The sequence below is a fragment of the Gadus macrocephalus genome, chromosome 15 (genome assembly GCF_031168955.1).
Source record: "Gadus macrocephalus chromosome 15, ASM3116895v1".
Taxonomy (NCBI): Eukaryota; Metazoa; Chordata; class Actinopteri; order Gadiformes; family Gadidae; genus Gadus; species Gadus macrocephalus.
In genome coordinates this window covers 19,816,337-19,829,730 of record NC_082396.1, presented here as the reverse complement: position 1 = coordinate 19,829,730, position 13,394 = coordinate 19,816,337, and the positions used below count along the sequence as shown (strand labels likewise).

General features: G+C 46.4%; 1 protein-coding gene across 1 annotated transcript in view; it reads right to left on the bottom strand.

Annotated features, from left to right (window-relative positions):
- lrpprc (leucine-rich pentatricopeptide repeat containing) overlaps positions 1-13,394 on the bottom strand; it is a 64,359-nt gene that overhangs the window by 22,283 nt on the left and 28,682 nt on the right. The window contains exons 21-25 of the mRNA XM_060072410.1: positions 12,615-12,745; positions 11,687-11,772; positions 7,817-8,024; positions 3,560-3,684; positions 1,815-1,921 (exon numbers count right to left, since the gene is read on the bottom strand). Coding sequence (XP_059928393.1) covers positions 1,815-1,921; positions 3,560-3,684; positions 7,817-8,024; positions 11,687-11,772; positions 12,615-12,745 — 657 coding nt within the window. The remainder of the gene's footprint in view (positions 1-1,814; positions 1,922-3,559; positions 3,685-7,816; positions 8,025-11,686; positions 11,773-12,614; positions 12,746-13,394) is intronic.

Here is a 13,394-nt window from a genome sequence, read left to right as displayed (position 1 = left end):
TTGCCCACCTTTCTCTATCATTACATTTAATTAGCTGTGATTCATCAGGCACCAATTATACCAAACATAGCCTAAAGAGACACCACTCTGCTCTGCTACTTGACAAAGAAAAAGTATTTATGTGGATGTGTCTGCGAACACAAGTTGAACTACAATACGCACATCCATTAAAATGGACCTCTATATACCACGTTTAAACGTAAAAAAACGTTTACACATGACGTTGATTTGATATGATTGAATTATGTATCCTTAGTATCCCTACCCCCCGGAACACAACTCTGCCATGTCTAACTCTAAATAACGATCACAGAGAGTTTTAGAAGTAAATACAGTGCATCATGGTTTTGTCAGGCCTATATCTATTGACAACATGTATACTGCAGTCCATCTGTAATGCTACAGGGTCAGCAGTGTAAAGGATAACTCTAAAGCCTTCGGTCCAAGCACACCACGACACGGTTGGAGCTGTAATGAGACAATCTCAAAATCCAAGCTGCTACAAGTACTCCAAAAATTGCCATTTCTCTCCCTCCAAATCCATCTATCTGGTCTTTAACAGCCCCCCCCCGGTTCTTAGAGTGGTCCACACTACCTCTCCCTCTATAACTCTCCATCTGCCTCAATCTCACTTCATTCATATCTTTTAACCCATGGGATTTATAGCATGATTTAACATCTTCATCACTAGGCCTATTTCTGAAAATAACATCCCCGAAAGGTAGGACACAGCATAAGTCGAAGATTTTATTTCCGCTAGAAATTAATCTCCTGTTTTAGAGTGACACCACCGAGTGCATTATCAGTGGGTAGCCCTACAGTACTATGGGGCCATAGCACCTCGTACTGTAGGAAATGTCCAACATCTTATGCGCACCTGGGTCAATATTTGATGTCAATAAAGTGAATTATAGCCGAGATAGAGAGGTTTAAGTGGAGGTAGGTTTAGGTAAACCCTCCAAATAAAAACATAATTCCAACCTAATGCAAACCAATGCAAAATTGACTATATAAATCCATGAGACACAAACACTTGGATATCTTTGGAAGCCATTATACAATTTTGACATTCGACCCCTCAATTGAAAGGTCAGGGCAAAGAGTTCATCAAGACAAACAATCCAAATTGCAACATAAGGCCACCAGACGTTGAAGGAAAACATGTGTTCTTATTGAAGGCAATTTACGTATTTATTCTGAAAACCTTTCTTAGCTACTAAACGTCTTTTAGCTACTCAACACTAGATAATCAGATTACGGTGGATTTAAGCGATCAAACACAACTCGGATGACAAAAATAACAGAGTCTTTTGTTGTTACTGGAAAAAGGGAAGTTTATTCTTGATAGTTATTAACCACTAGTTCACATTTAGAGTTTTTGTCGCAGAGTGACATAGTCTGGACTGTTGGAATCAGATATGACATGTATGATATATAGTTTACGTAGATCAAATTAAGTGAAAAAGATTACTATTGATGTGCAAGGTTGGTGCACAGTTAAGAAATACATGCCTCTTGTTGTTGAATGCTTCTTATTTTGTTTTGGGTTGGAATTGTCTCCCATTAAGCTAAATTTCTGGACTAAAGTTAAGAATCAAATCTTTCTAGTGGTGTGTCAAATGACTGTTGTATGTGTTTAAAATGTTTTCGCAATTGAGGGTCTTTGCCCGGTACCAGGTCATTTTGGAACGAGGTTGGGGATGGGCAGCGGGAATAACAAGCTATAATATGCACACATAATATTGACTGAACTGAAAGTGATAGTACATGTGTTTATAGGGAAGGATAAAACAACTGAGTGGGTGAGTGAGTACCTCAATGATTTTGCGGGCTTCCCGGAAGCGGTTTGTCTGCATGAAGGCAAAGTAAAGGTCGTAGAGCATGGTCATCTCGCCTCGCTCCTGGCTCACAAAGTCCATGGCTGGCACGTCGGCAGGGAGGGAGGAGGAAAACAGACATTGAGAGGAAACAAAACATTTGTATGAGGAAGAAAATTTGTGAGTTTGGCAGAAACTCAAACCAAAGCAAGTGTTTTATGTGCACACACACACACACACACACACACACACACACACACACACACACACACACACACACACACACACACACACACACACACACACACACACACACACACACACACACACACACACACACACACAAAAAGGGGGTCGGAAGAAGATTCAACACTCGGGTGATAAAGCTATTCAAGACTCAGATCAGCTCTCAATATTATCTGCCATCACAGATGTTGGGAAAGGAACCTACCGGTACACACACATTGACATCGATGGGACCAAGGAAAATAAGTCTGGTATCTACATGATAAATGGTTGCATTCCTGAGCCCTGAGACTCTCATGGAGCTTTACTGCACAAGGGCAGTATTTATTTATTGTAGAAAAGGCCCACAGCCGGCAGGGGCTCAGCTTTCAAGTTGCTGTATATCTGAGCATACAAGAGATAAGAGAGGGAGATAGAGAGTCTTGACCTTCCCCAGAGGAGGATGGAAAGAGGACTAAACCAAGAGCAATGGTGAGGGAAAGAGGGGGCGAGGTGCTCAACAGCAGGGCATCCACCTGGCGCCACTCCACAGCCACTCAGGCCCATCGTGTGATGAATTTTACCCTTGACTTTGATGCAGAAGTTATACTGTAGTTTTCCCGCTATGCATGCTTTAGATGGAGCCAGGCCTACACCTTTCTCTCGCTCTCTTCCAAGCAGTGCTTCATATGGAACCAAAAAACACATGCTTCAGAAACCAGTAACTTAACATAAACAAGAAAACACAGACCTACATGGGATAGGGGCTCTCAGTTCAATCATTTGATTGAAATAATTTAAAAGGCCCGAGTTTGTTGGTTTCTGTGTATAACTGCATATCACCCTCTCTGCAATTCCAGCTCTCTCCATCTCAGACACAGTGAACCCCAAAAGCATGCATCTTAGTACATCTTCTACGATCTTCCACATAGTAAGCTCCACAATTTTGGCAACGGTACTACAATAGCGTATTAAACTACTCTGCTCCTAACCGAAGGCTGGTGTGCAGGCTACGCCTCTGTACGTGTGGAGCTGCGTCTGGGCTGGGTTTGATGTTGATGGCTGCGTAAGGGGCCGATCACACAGAGGGGCGTCACTACAAACAAGCTGCCAGCAGAACCATTGTTTGCATCTAGTACGGCGCGACTGGCCTGTGCTCCTCTCTTGGACGATCCCGCTCTGTATGTTCCCCCCAACGCTGCATCAAGCTTCTAGGAAAATATATAATACAATGACACACCTCGTAAAGATCGCTCATACTCAATGACGCAGACTAACTTTGAAAGAAAAATGGATACAGAAAAAAAAAATGACGTGGGTTGTAACCATGGGGATAACAACTACCCCGCCTTTATAACACTCAACCTAAAAAGCCTTTGAGGAGTTAGGGAAAAGGGGGTTCACTTACAGTTCAGATTAAACCTCTTTATTCCTCCATATTGTAAATGTTCAGGTAAACAAAGAGATCATGAACCGATTCAAACAGATGATCAGTGCAGAGGAGACGGGCCACCAACCTTTCTGCAGTAGCTCTGTGTCTCCGGTCTCCACCAGGCCCACGATGACGTCGTGGATACGGGGCAGCTGTCCGTAACGCTTCTGACACTCCATGGCCGCTTCCAGAGCTGCAGACAGGTCATTACTGCATCACACACACACACACACACACACACACACACAGGTGTCAGGTCTGTGCAATCGTATTTCAGGAGAGCGTGTAGGTGGAGAATGGAGCACGTGTCCTGGGTGTTAACCCCATGGCCTTCCATTCAAGAGCTCTGACCCGCCACAACAATGGCATCCTTTCAATCAATGTCAGCGTTGTGGGGTGAACGAGAGCCCTTTGGCCTCCCCCTGGTGCACTCTATCGACCATTACGCGCGGAGCCGCATAGCCTTGCACACCTGTCTGCCAGGGTAACGACTCCTGTGGACAGGCTTTTAGAGGGGCATTCAGATAATAGACACCAGGACTGACAGCTCTGATCTTTAGAAGCTCTGCTCTCCCCTCCCCTGGCTTCTCACTGAGGGATACCCCCCCTCACCCCTTTACCTCAACCCACCTTTACCTGTGCACTTCTTCTTGACCGATCGAACACACACACACACACACACACACACACACACACACACACACACACACACACACACACACACACACACACACACACACACACACACACACACACACACACACACACACACACCTCAACCCAACAAACAGGCCTTCACCTCAACTGAACACACATCCCCCTCACTACAACCCCAACACACACAATAAAGGAACATGGAAGAAAGAGAAAGGAGAGATAAAGAGCAACGAGAGAGAGAGCTGGAAGAGCGAGAGCACTTCAATCCCCCATCTATTGTGACAGCACTGCCATCAATCTGGTGATTGGGTTATTACCACGTCAATCATCCAGAGGTCAAAGCAGATAGGTCACGCTTCTTAGCAGAAGGGACAGAGAGAAGAGACAGCTTGAAGCATGGGTTTATAGACGCCATGAGATATAACTTATCCAATAGCTTCCCTCTGATTAATTAAGACGGTCGGGCAAGACGCATGTATAAAACTGGCCTCAGAAGCCATTCAGAATAAGCAGAGAGAGGAGTGTATGTGTTCCTTAGAGAGTTGAAGACATGATGTTTGGAGTAGGAAGATAACAGGAGTTAGGTTGTTCTAAAAAGAGGGACAACATGTCTTGCATCAAGCACTAATCATGTTTACACACACACACACACACACACACACACACACACACACACACACACACACACACACACACACACACACACACACACACACACACACACACACACACACACACACACACACACACACAGGCTGGTGTTGTGATGGCTGCTCCTGGCGTACAACCAAAATATTCTCCTGGAAGTGGCTAGAGCTCACATCATGACCCAACACAAGAACCAGACCCAAAGAACCCCACCATATTCTAATGCACTGCAATTATCTCTACCCTGTGTTACTCTTCTTTCACACAAATCCACTACTGCTCTCCTCAATGAAACCAAAAATAAGTAATGGAAAAAGAAGAAATGAGGCCTGGATGGATGAAATTACACACCCGTCCACCCACCCTCTAACACGCTGATCCTCACCCCCCTCCCGAAGGAGCTAAAGATGTCCAAAGATGAATAATTTCCCCCTCCTAGGTACAATTTAACTGTCACTTTGCGTCTCCACTTACAACGGCGCACAGCCCTGTTAATGCCCCCCCCCCCCCTCCCTGACTTCCAGACAATTAAGCCCTGTAATGAGAAGGGGTGCTTGAGGAAACCTGAAGGATCCCAGACAAGACCCAGATCCTCCCGCCCTCTCCCAAAATATGAGTGATCAGGAGACAGGCCCCTCCCCAGAGAGAGAGAGAGAGAGAGAGAGAGAGAGAGAGAGAGAGAGAGAGAGAGAGAGAGAGAGAGAGAGAGAGAGAGAGAGAGAGAGAGAGAATCTACTGTTCTGGTCATCATTCTTCTTTCTCCATCCCTCCCTTCCTCTCACCACCCTTCATGGTCCAGCCTGTCTCAAACACGACCCTTCGGTCCTTGATGTCTCCTACCTCCCATCTCCCACCTCCTATCTCAAATCTCTACCTCCTATTTAACATCTCACATCTCTTCCCTCATATCTCCTACCTCCAACCTCACAACTCCTACCTCCTATTTTACATCCAACACCTCTTACCTCATATCTCCTACCTCATACCTCACATCTCCTACCTTCTTTCTCACATCTGCTACCTCCTAATTGACATCTCCTACCTCCTAATTGACAACTTCTTCAAGCCGTCTCTTTTTTGGAATAATAAGCATCCTGGAGAAACGGCATCATTAGCATGCTACCAGCTAGCGTAACGGTTTAGCGCTAACAAAGCTGCCAGCTAGCATAGCGGTTTAGCACTAACAAAGCTGCCAGCTAATGTAGTGGTTTAGCGCTAACAATGCTGTCAGCTAGGGTAGCGGTCCAGCCCTAACAATGCTGCCAGCTAGCGTAGCGGTTCAGCCCTAACAATACTGCCAGCTAGCGTAGCTGTTCAGCGCTAACAATGCTGTGCGGATGGGCATCAAGGCTAACGGAGCTGAGTATATGACGGGCTGTCAGGAGCTAATCTCCCGGAGAAGTGTTCATTAAGTCATTAGTGCTGACACAGCGATGAGACAAGTGCAGGCGAGAGTGACACAGGCTTTGTCCTCCTCTATCCCTTTCCTCCATTCCATCACCCCCCTCTCTCCCGTGTCCACACATCTGCTGACACACTCAGGCTGAGTGATGAGGGGGACAGAGACAGGGAGAGAGGGTAGAGAGAGACTATGATGGGATGAAGGTGGTAAGAGTATAAATGATAGGATGAATGTGGTCGGGGGAGAGTATATATGATGAGATTGTGTAGAAGACTAAAGATTAAAAAAGGTCAGTAAAATGGCATCCACAGGTCTATTATAGCCATCAAGTCAATAGATACCTATAATCCACAGGTCTATAGATACCTTTCATCGACAGGCCTATAGATATCTATAGATACCCATCATCCACAGGTCTATAAATCGCTCTATTGGGGTGCGAGCAGTAGGCAGTACTTCTGTTGTATTTTGCCCCAATGCCATGTTCTGCAGAGTTTGTTCAATTGAAGGCCATCATTTAGATTTCTGCGGTTTGAATGTATCTGACAACTGGAGGAAGTACTTTTGGTTTAACGTTGGATGCAGTCAATATCATAAAAGTTTTTTTTTTTTTGTTAATTACCCAGGAGTGAATTAGCCTTCTAATCAAATGAATCTGCGCTCTGCATTTGTGCCAAGAACTGAACCAACGGTGGCTGGAAAACCTCCATATGTACTTGGATACTGGGCAGGCTGGGTGAGTATGGACTGGACCTTTTGTTTGGTCTGCAATGGTGTAAATACACACACTACCTTTAGAGCATGAAGATAAACACTGTACGCTGTATGAATACACTGTGTGCAAATGTGCACCTTGTGTGTGCATGTAATAGTAAACTGCATAGCTGCAGCAAATACTGCAATTAGTAACCCTGTACATAATTAACATGCTAATGAGTTGATCTGCTTAAAAACTTCAGACAAATGGAGTAGAGAGAGACACACACACACACAAACACACACAGAATAGAGTACACGTCAGCACACGTACACACAGCCAGCTGAATCAGGGCTAAGGGAGGGCTGTACCAGTGACCTCAAAACCCATGTTTAATGACCTCTATTTGCATATCGTAATTTTTGCTGAAAAGCATCAATGAGCCATTTCAGACCAAACAAACATTTATAAACATAAAGCACATGCACACACCCTTACCAGGGGATAATGGCAGTTGGGGGTGGGTTGTTGTTTGTGTGCATGTGTGGTGGGGAGTGTGGGGGGAGGGGGGAGGGGGGGGGTTGCAGCTGGCCAATACCCAAACAAACAAAGCCTGGCTATCACGCCACGCAATTTACAAATCTTCTCTCTGTCTGGACCGCTGACCCAGAACGAGACCCCAGCTATGATCATGTGGGGGTGGGGACGGAACCAAAGGCTCATTGAAATACACACACACACACACACACACACACACACACACACACACACACATCGGGTATGTTTTGAAACAGAAAGCAGTCGATCTTTCGGTGAGTAGGAGACGGCAGAGCAAAAGGGACAACATGAGTAACCCAATATGTTTAAGTATCCTTTGTCAAGACGCACCGCTGTCTCAGGTATGAGGCAGCATACGTGACTGTCGGGAGCGGCCGTACCTGTGCAGGTAGGCGGTGATCAGCGGGGAGCAGAGGTTGGCGGTGGGCTTGGCCAGCCCCAGAGAGAAGATGGTGTCCTGCAGCTGGCGGATGGAGGCGGCGTCCCCCTTGGCCCCCAGGTTGTTGAGCGCATGGAAGAGTAGGCTGGCGTTGGCGTCGTTCACCACCACCTCCTTCTCCTTCATCTCCTTCAGGATGTCCATGGCCTCTGGAGGGGGGCAGAGGAAGAGTAAACGCACTGTAAACATTTGTGTCTTGGTGTTCATGTCATAACTGCTATGGGGACAAAGCATTTAATGCTGGCTTTGGTCGCAAAATAGTGTTTGAGTGATGGTGTGTGAGTGATCACTTTGATTGATTTTGTGATTTCGAGGCCTTTGGACTCTGTTGAGGACTCTGTGAGGGTAAGTGTAAATAAACAATGAAATGTACATAGAAAGACCAGTAGGAGAGGGAAAGATTAAGAAAGAGAACGGGCGTTGATTGAGGGCCAGCCAAAAGAGAGGAGAGGTTGAATGAAATGAGCAGAATAGAGGACTGAAACGTGGGGAATAGAGAATAAAATCAATAGAGAAAAACAGTAAGGCAGAGAGAGGGAAAGCCGGGTGTGTGAATGTGATAAAGGACCCCTTTAGCTAATTTCATGTGGGGAAAACAAATCCATAATAAAACAGCATTTTGCGCTCAGCAGGAACTCTAACCCAAGCCCGTATAATGCCAACTCTGCACTAATTGCTACTTGCGGTTTTCTAAACGAGACTACAATTACCGGACCCCTACAATGGAGGTTGGCTTTCTGCTGTGGCCGCATGGAAGGCACACGGGGGGGCTAAATTATAGGCCTGCGCTGGGGAAGGCCAGCCGCGGCAGAGAGCCGGCAGGCTGGGGGCAGGACCGCTGGTCAAGCCCTGCCCATAATGGAGGGCTTTTTACTATGCCCTGCCACCATCTGGCCAATCCCTTTCAGGCGCAATTATCAACAGAGTGTGTTCATATGTGTGTGCTTGTGTGTGTGTTCATAGGTCCACACCCGTGCAGCTGTGAAATATTGGAAGCAGGCTTATTAAGATGTGTTTACTGTCAGCTTAGACGGCAGCTAATGGCCTGACAGCGATACAGCCGCTCTCTTCCACGGATACTAATCAACGCTGCCTGTCCGAGACGACTGCAGTCAGACATGAGGTGGTAATATGGAGCCGTGGAGAGAGAGGTTTAAAGAAGGCCGTGTAAATGGCGATGGAATTTCAACTACTGGCAAGGTATTAGGTCATATTGCCTCGTTCTTGACTGACACACATGAACTCAAAATAAAGAAGACCCTTGATGTAATGACGTGCATTCAGAGGAGTATACTAATGGGAAGAATAAATGTATCTGGTCAACCACGCACACAGAATGGGATGCCAAGTGCTTTGGCATCCCATTCAGTGTCCCTGTTTTCCCCCCTCTCAATGCTGTTTGTTATGGCAATCAACAAACAGAAATCTGGGAAGGGGAGCAAAAAAAAATAAAAAGTGAATCATCGCCAAATCAAGTAAGGCTCAAGAAGGTTACTAGAAAGTCAGAGTCATCTTTTTTCTTGTTTAACCTTGAGTATACATGCATTCTTGTTTGATATGTTTAACCTTGAGTTTATGTGCATTCTTGTTATTAATAATTATTTATTCTGGTTGCAAACAATCACTGTGTAATACAGTGAAATTACATCATGTTTTAAAAACATGCATATGAAGTTGATGTTAGGAGGGGAATAGGCATAGTACATCTAAAGGCTTGACCCAAAGGCTGTGTGATTGAGCATCAGTGCCTCTCTCGGTCTCCCTCCCTTCGTCTCATCCCTTCTTCCATCCATACCTGTCTGCATCACTCTCTGACACACCCACTAATCACTCAGACCAATGGCTTGGAGTTGATCTGCCCAAATGGAGCCTCAACTAGCTACGTTCCACCTCCCAGCAAGCCTTCCTCTCTCCCTCCAGCTCTCCATTCATCTGTCCGTTTAGCCAGTATGCATAACCATCAGCTCAGCCAGCCATCGCAGCCACACACACACACACACACACACACACACACACACACACACACACACACACACACACACACACACACACACACACACACACACACACACACACACACACACACACACACACACACACACACACACACACACACACACACACACACACGGCTGGGAGGCAGGCGAGCCAGGTAAACAAACATCACACAGCCCATTGGTTCATCTAATGTTCCACAGCTTGACTTTTAGACATGTTTTTACCCCCCAAACACACAAATGTACAAAAAATGGAAACAAACGTACAGACTCAATCTTAAAGCCGGGGTGCCCAACTACGGAGATATCAGAATAAGTTTGATTTGAAATTATCCCTACATGCTTCAAAGCCACTCCCTCCCCGGCTAACTGGTGGAGGACGAATCGATCAGTAGGTCTGCCCAGCCTTGTGGAACACTGTGTGATGCACAGCGAGTGCACGGGCAGAGGGAGTGCAGGTAGGCGGGTGGTTAGCGAGACTGACAGGTTGGCCATCCTATCATTTCATTTGGGCCGAATCAAATGTTTGGCTGGACTTGCTACAGGCCTAAAACAGCTTAGATACTGGATTGAGTTATTTTCTGGTCAGAGTATTTGATGTATTGTTTCCTGTCAGGATGTAAATTTCCGAAAATATGAAAAAATAAGATTTTTAAATAAATTAGACTAGCCCAGTTTTAAAGGGGTGCCTAGAGAAAGTGTGAGGTGCGTCTACAAATGTAAAGCATAGAACAAGGACAGAAAGGCCAGAGGGCTCTGCGGTGGAATTAGCCTTGAGTTAAGCCTAGAAGCTCAACTCCCCTCAGCTCATGTGGTCCTTATATTATTCAACGTTCAACGAGGTGCCCAAGTGGTAACATTGGCCGTGATTGAGCCGACATTTTGGGTTTGTAGTAGAAAATCTTTGAATAGCAATACATTTTTCAAATCAAGAAAATAAATTCAAATGAAAATCATTGTCAAAACCAAAATCCGGCAATCGAGCAGCATGAACACCTCTGAGTAAGGATTATCCCCTCTCCTAGTAGGAGAGATTAAATCGAGTAAAGAAACACCAAGATACAGATACAGAGAAACCCAGAAAAAGTTTCTTGGAAACAAAGGTTGAAGTCAGCGTTGTGGAAGTGGGGGGGAGAAGGGCTGAGAACAAAGCTGCTAGAGAGGTGTACGGGGTACGGGAGGCGGGGGGCCGACACCGGGGTGGGGGCAGGATCACATTAGGGTTAGCCATGTGTGCAAATGTGGATGACAAGCGTGCCCTCCATACGAACACTCAGCTAATGGCAATATGTTAGTACCGCCCGCCCGCCCACGCACGCACGCACCACACGCACACACACACACACACAGTCCTATCCACCAAATGTATTTTTGCTTGAATTCACATGCAAATGTGCATGCGTCCACACGTGTGTATGAAATGCTCAAGCACTTTGGCGGACATGATCTGCCATTAGAATCAGGGCGGATTTCAGTAATTCCAGAAAAATACCCACAGTCCTGTAATTTTCCCGCTTGTTCTCATTTCTACGTGACATAGATGGGTGTGAGGGAGGGAGCGAGGGGGGGGGGGGGGGGTGACCGGACTGAGGGAGGGCTGTGTGTGTGTGTGGATTGACAGGTGATACGTTGTGGCTGTCCATGTGTTCATGGATCCGTGTAGCAACACTGATGGGTCATCAGACGATGTGGAGGGAGGGGAGGGAGATGCGCGCGCACACACGCACACACACACACACACGCACACACTCAATGTGACATCGGCAAGGGGCCCAAGAAGAGGTTGACCCCTGGGGGTCATAGGTCACACTCACCCTCCACTCTCCCACTCTTGGTAAGGGCCTTCATCAGGCCGATGTATTTACCGGCATCCAGCGCGACAGAGGAGTCCCTGCGACTCCTGGGGACAGATGGAGACAGGTAGAGAGACAGGGACAGATAGAGAGAGGTAGAGAGACAGGGACAGATAGAGAGAGGTAGAGAGACAGGGACAGATAGAGAGAGGTAGAGAGACAGGGACAGATAGAGAGAGGTAGAGAGACAGGGACAGATAGAGAGAGGTAGAGAGACAGGGACAGATAGAGAGAGGTAGAGAGACAGGGACAGATAGAGAGAGGTAGAGAGACAGGGACAGATAGAGAGAGGTAGAGAGACAGGGACAGATAGAGAGAGGTAGAGAAACAGGGACAGATAGAGAGAGGTAGAGAGACAGGGACAGATAGAGTGAGGTAGAGAGACAGGGACAGATAGAGTGAGGTAGAGAGACAGGGACAGATAGAGAGAGGTAGAGAGACAGGGACAGATAGAGAGAGGTAGAGAGACAGGGACAGATAGAGAGAGGTAGAGAGACAGGAACAGATGGAGAGACCGAGACAGGCAGAAGTAGAGACAGTCAATACAATGCTCAAACAAAAAGGCATGACTATAACTTGAACTGTGGATTTTGTGTTGTGTGTGAGAAAGACCAAATAGATCTACATGTATAGTATTTACAATAATGTAGTCATAAAAACCTGAAGCTGAACCATGCATTGATGTCTCCTTTAATACTCCTCATGTCACACTTTAATTTCCAAGATTGCCTACAACAGTGAGTGAGTGAGTGAGTGAGTGAGTGAGTGAGTGAGTGAGTGAGTGAGTGAGTGTGTGTGTGAGTGTGTGTGTGTGTGTGTGTGTGTGAGCATGTATGAGTGTGAATGTTGTGCGTGCGTTGCATGTACGCATGCATGAACAAACACTCACAGCTCTCTCTTTAGGCTGAGGGCCTCCTCCAGGTTGTCGTGGCGACAGCAGAGGTTGATGAGGACGGCGTAAGTGCCGGTGGTCATCTCGTCCTCGTACTGCTGCTTCATCTCGAGAGCCCGCTCCAGGTCCTGATTGATCACGATGGCAACAAACAAACAGAGAGTGAGGTGTTTGATTGGATTAGGTGCATGCAAATGAGCTGATTGGACAGCAGCTAGACACGTTGCAGCTGTACGGTCTGCAGTCTGGAGCGACGACTAGCAGGGCGGCGGCTAGCGTTCATGGGGTGTGGATAAGGTCCTCCGGAATCATCACCATTCCTCCCAAACCAGTAAATGGTCAATTTACTGCATTTATACAGCGCTTTTCTAACCAGTGGCCAGTCAAATTGCTTTACCATATTGCCCAACATTCACACATTCATGCACCGACGGCAGTGTCAGCATATGGGGTCAGAACAGTCTCAATAATAATGAATGCACAGAGAAGGATTCACAAATGGGAAGGAACTCTCTGTAGTCAATCAGATGCCTCCCTCGTTTTCAGCCAATCACATGACTGCAGTTCCAACCTCTGAAGAATAAGTCCAGCCTCCGAGCCTCCCGGTTCCCTCAGTCAAATGTCTATGGGAAATAACCTGGTTTTTTTGAAGGATCGTACATAACAATCTCTAGGTGGCGAAGAAGTAAAAGCTGCGTCACGTTTTGAACTACACACTTTTTCCATCTACTTTCGACTGGGTTTTGGGATTGTCTGTGCCGTCAAAGTAGTAAACGG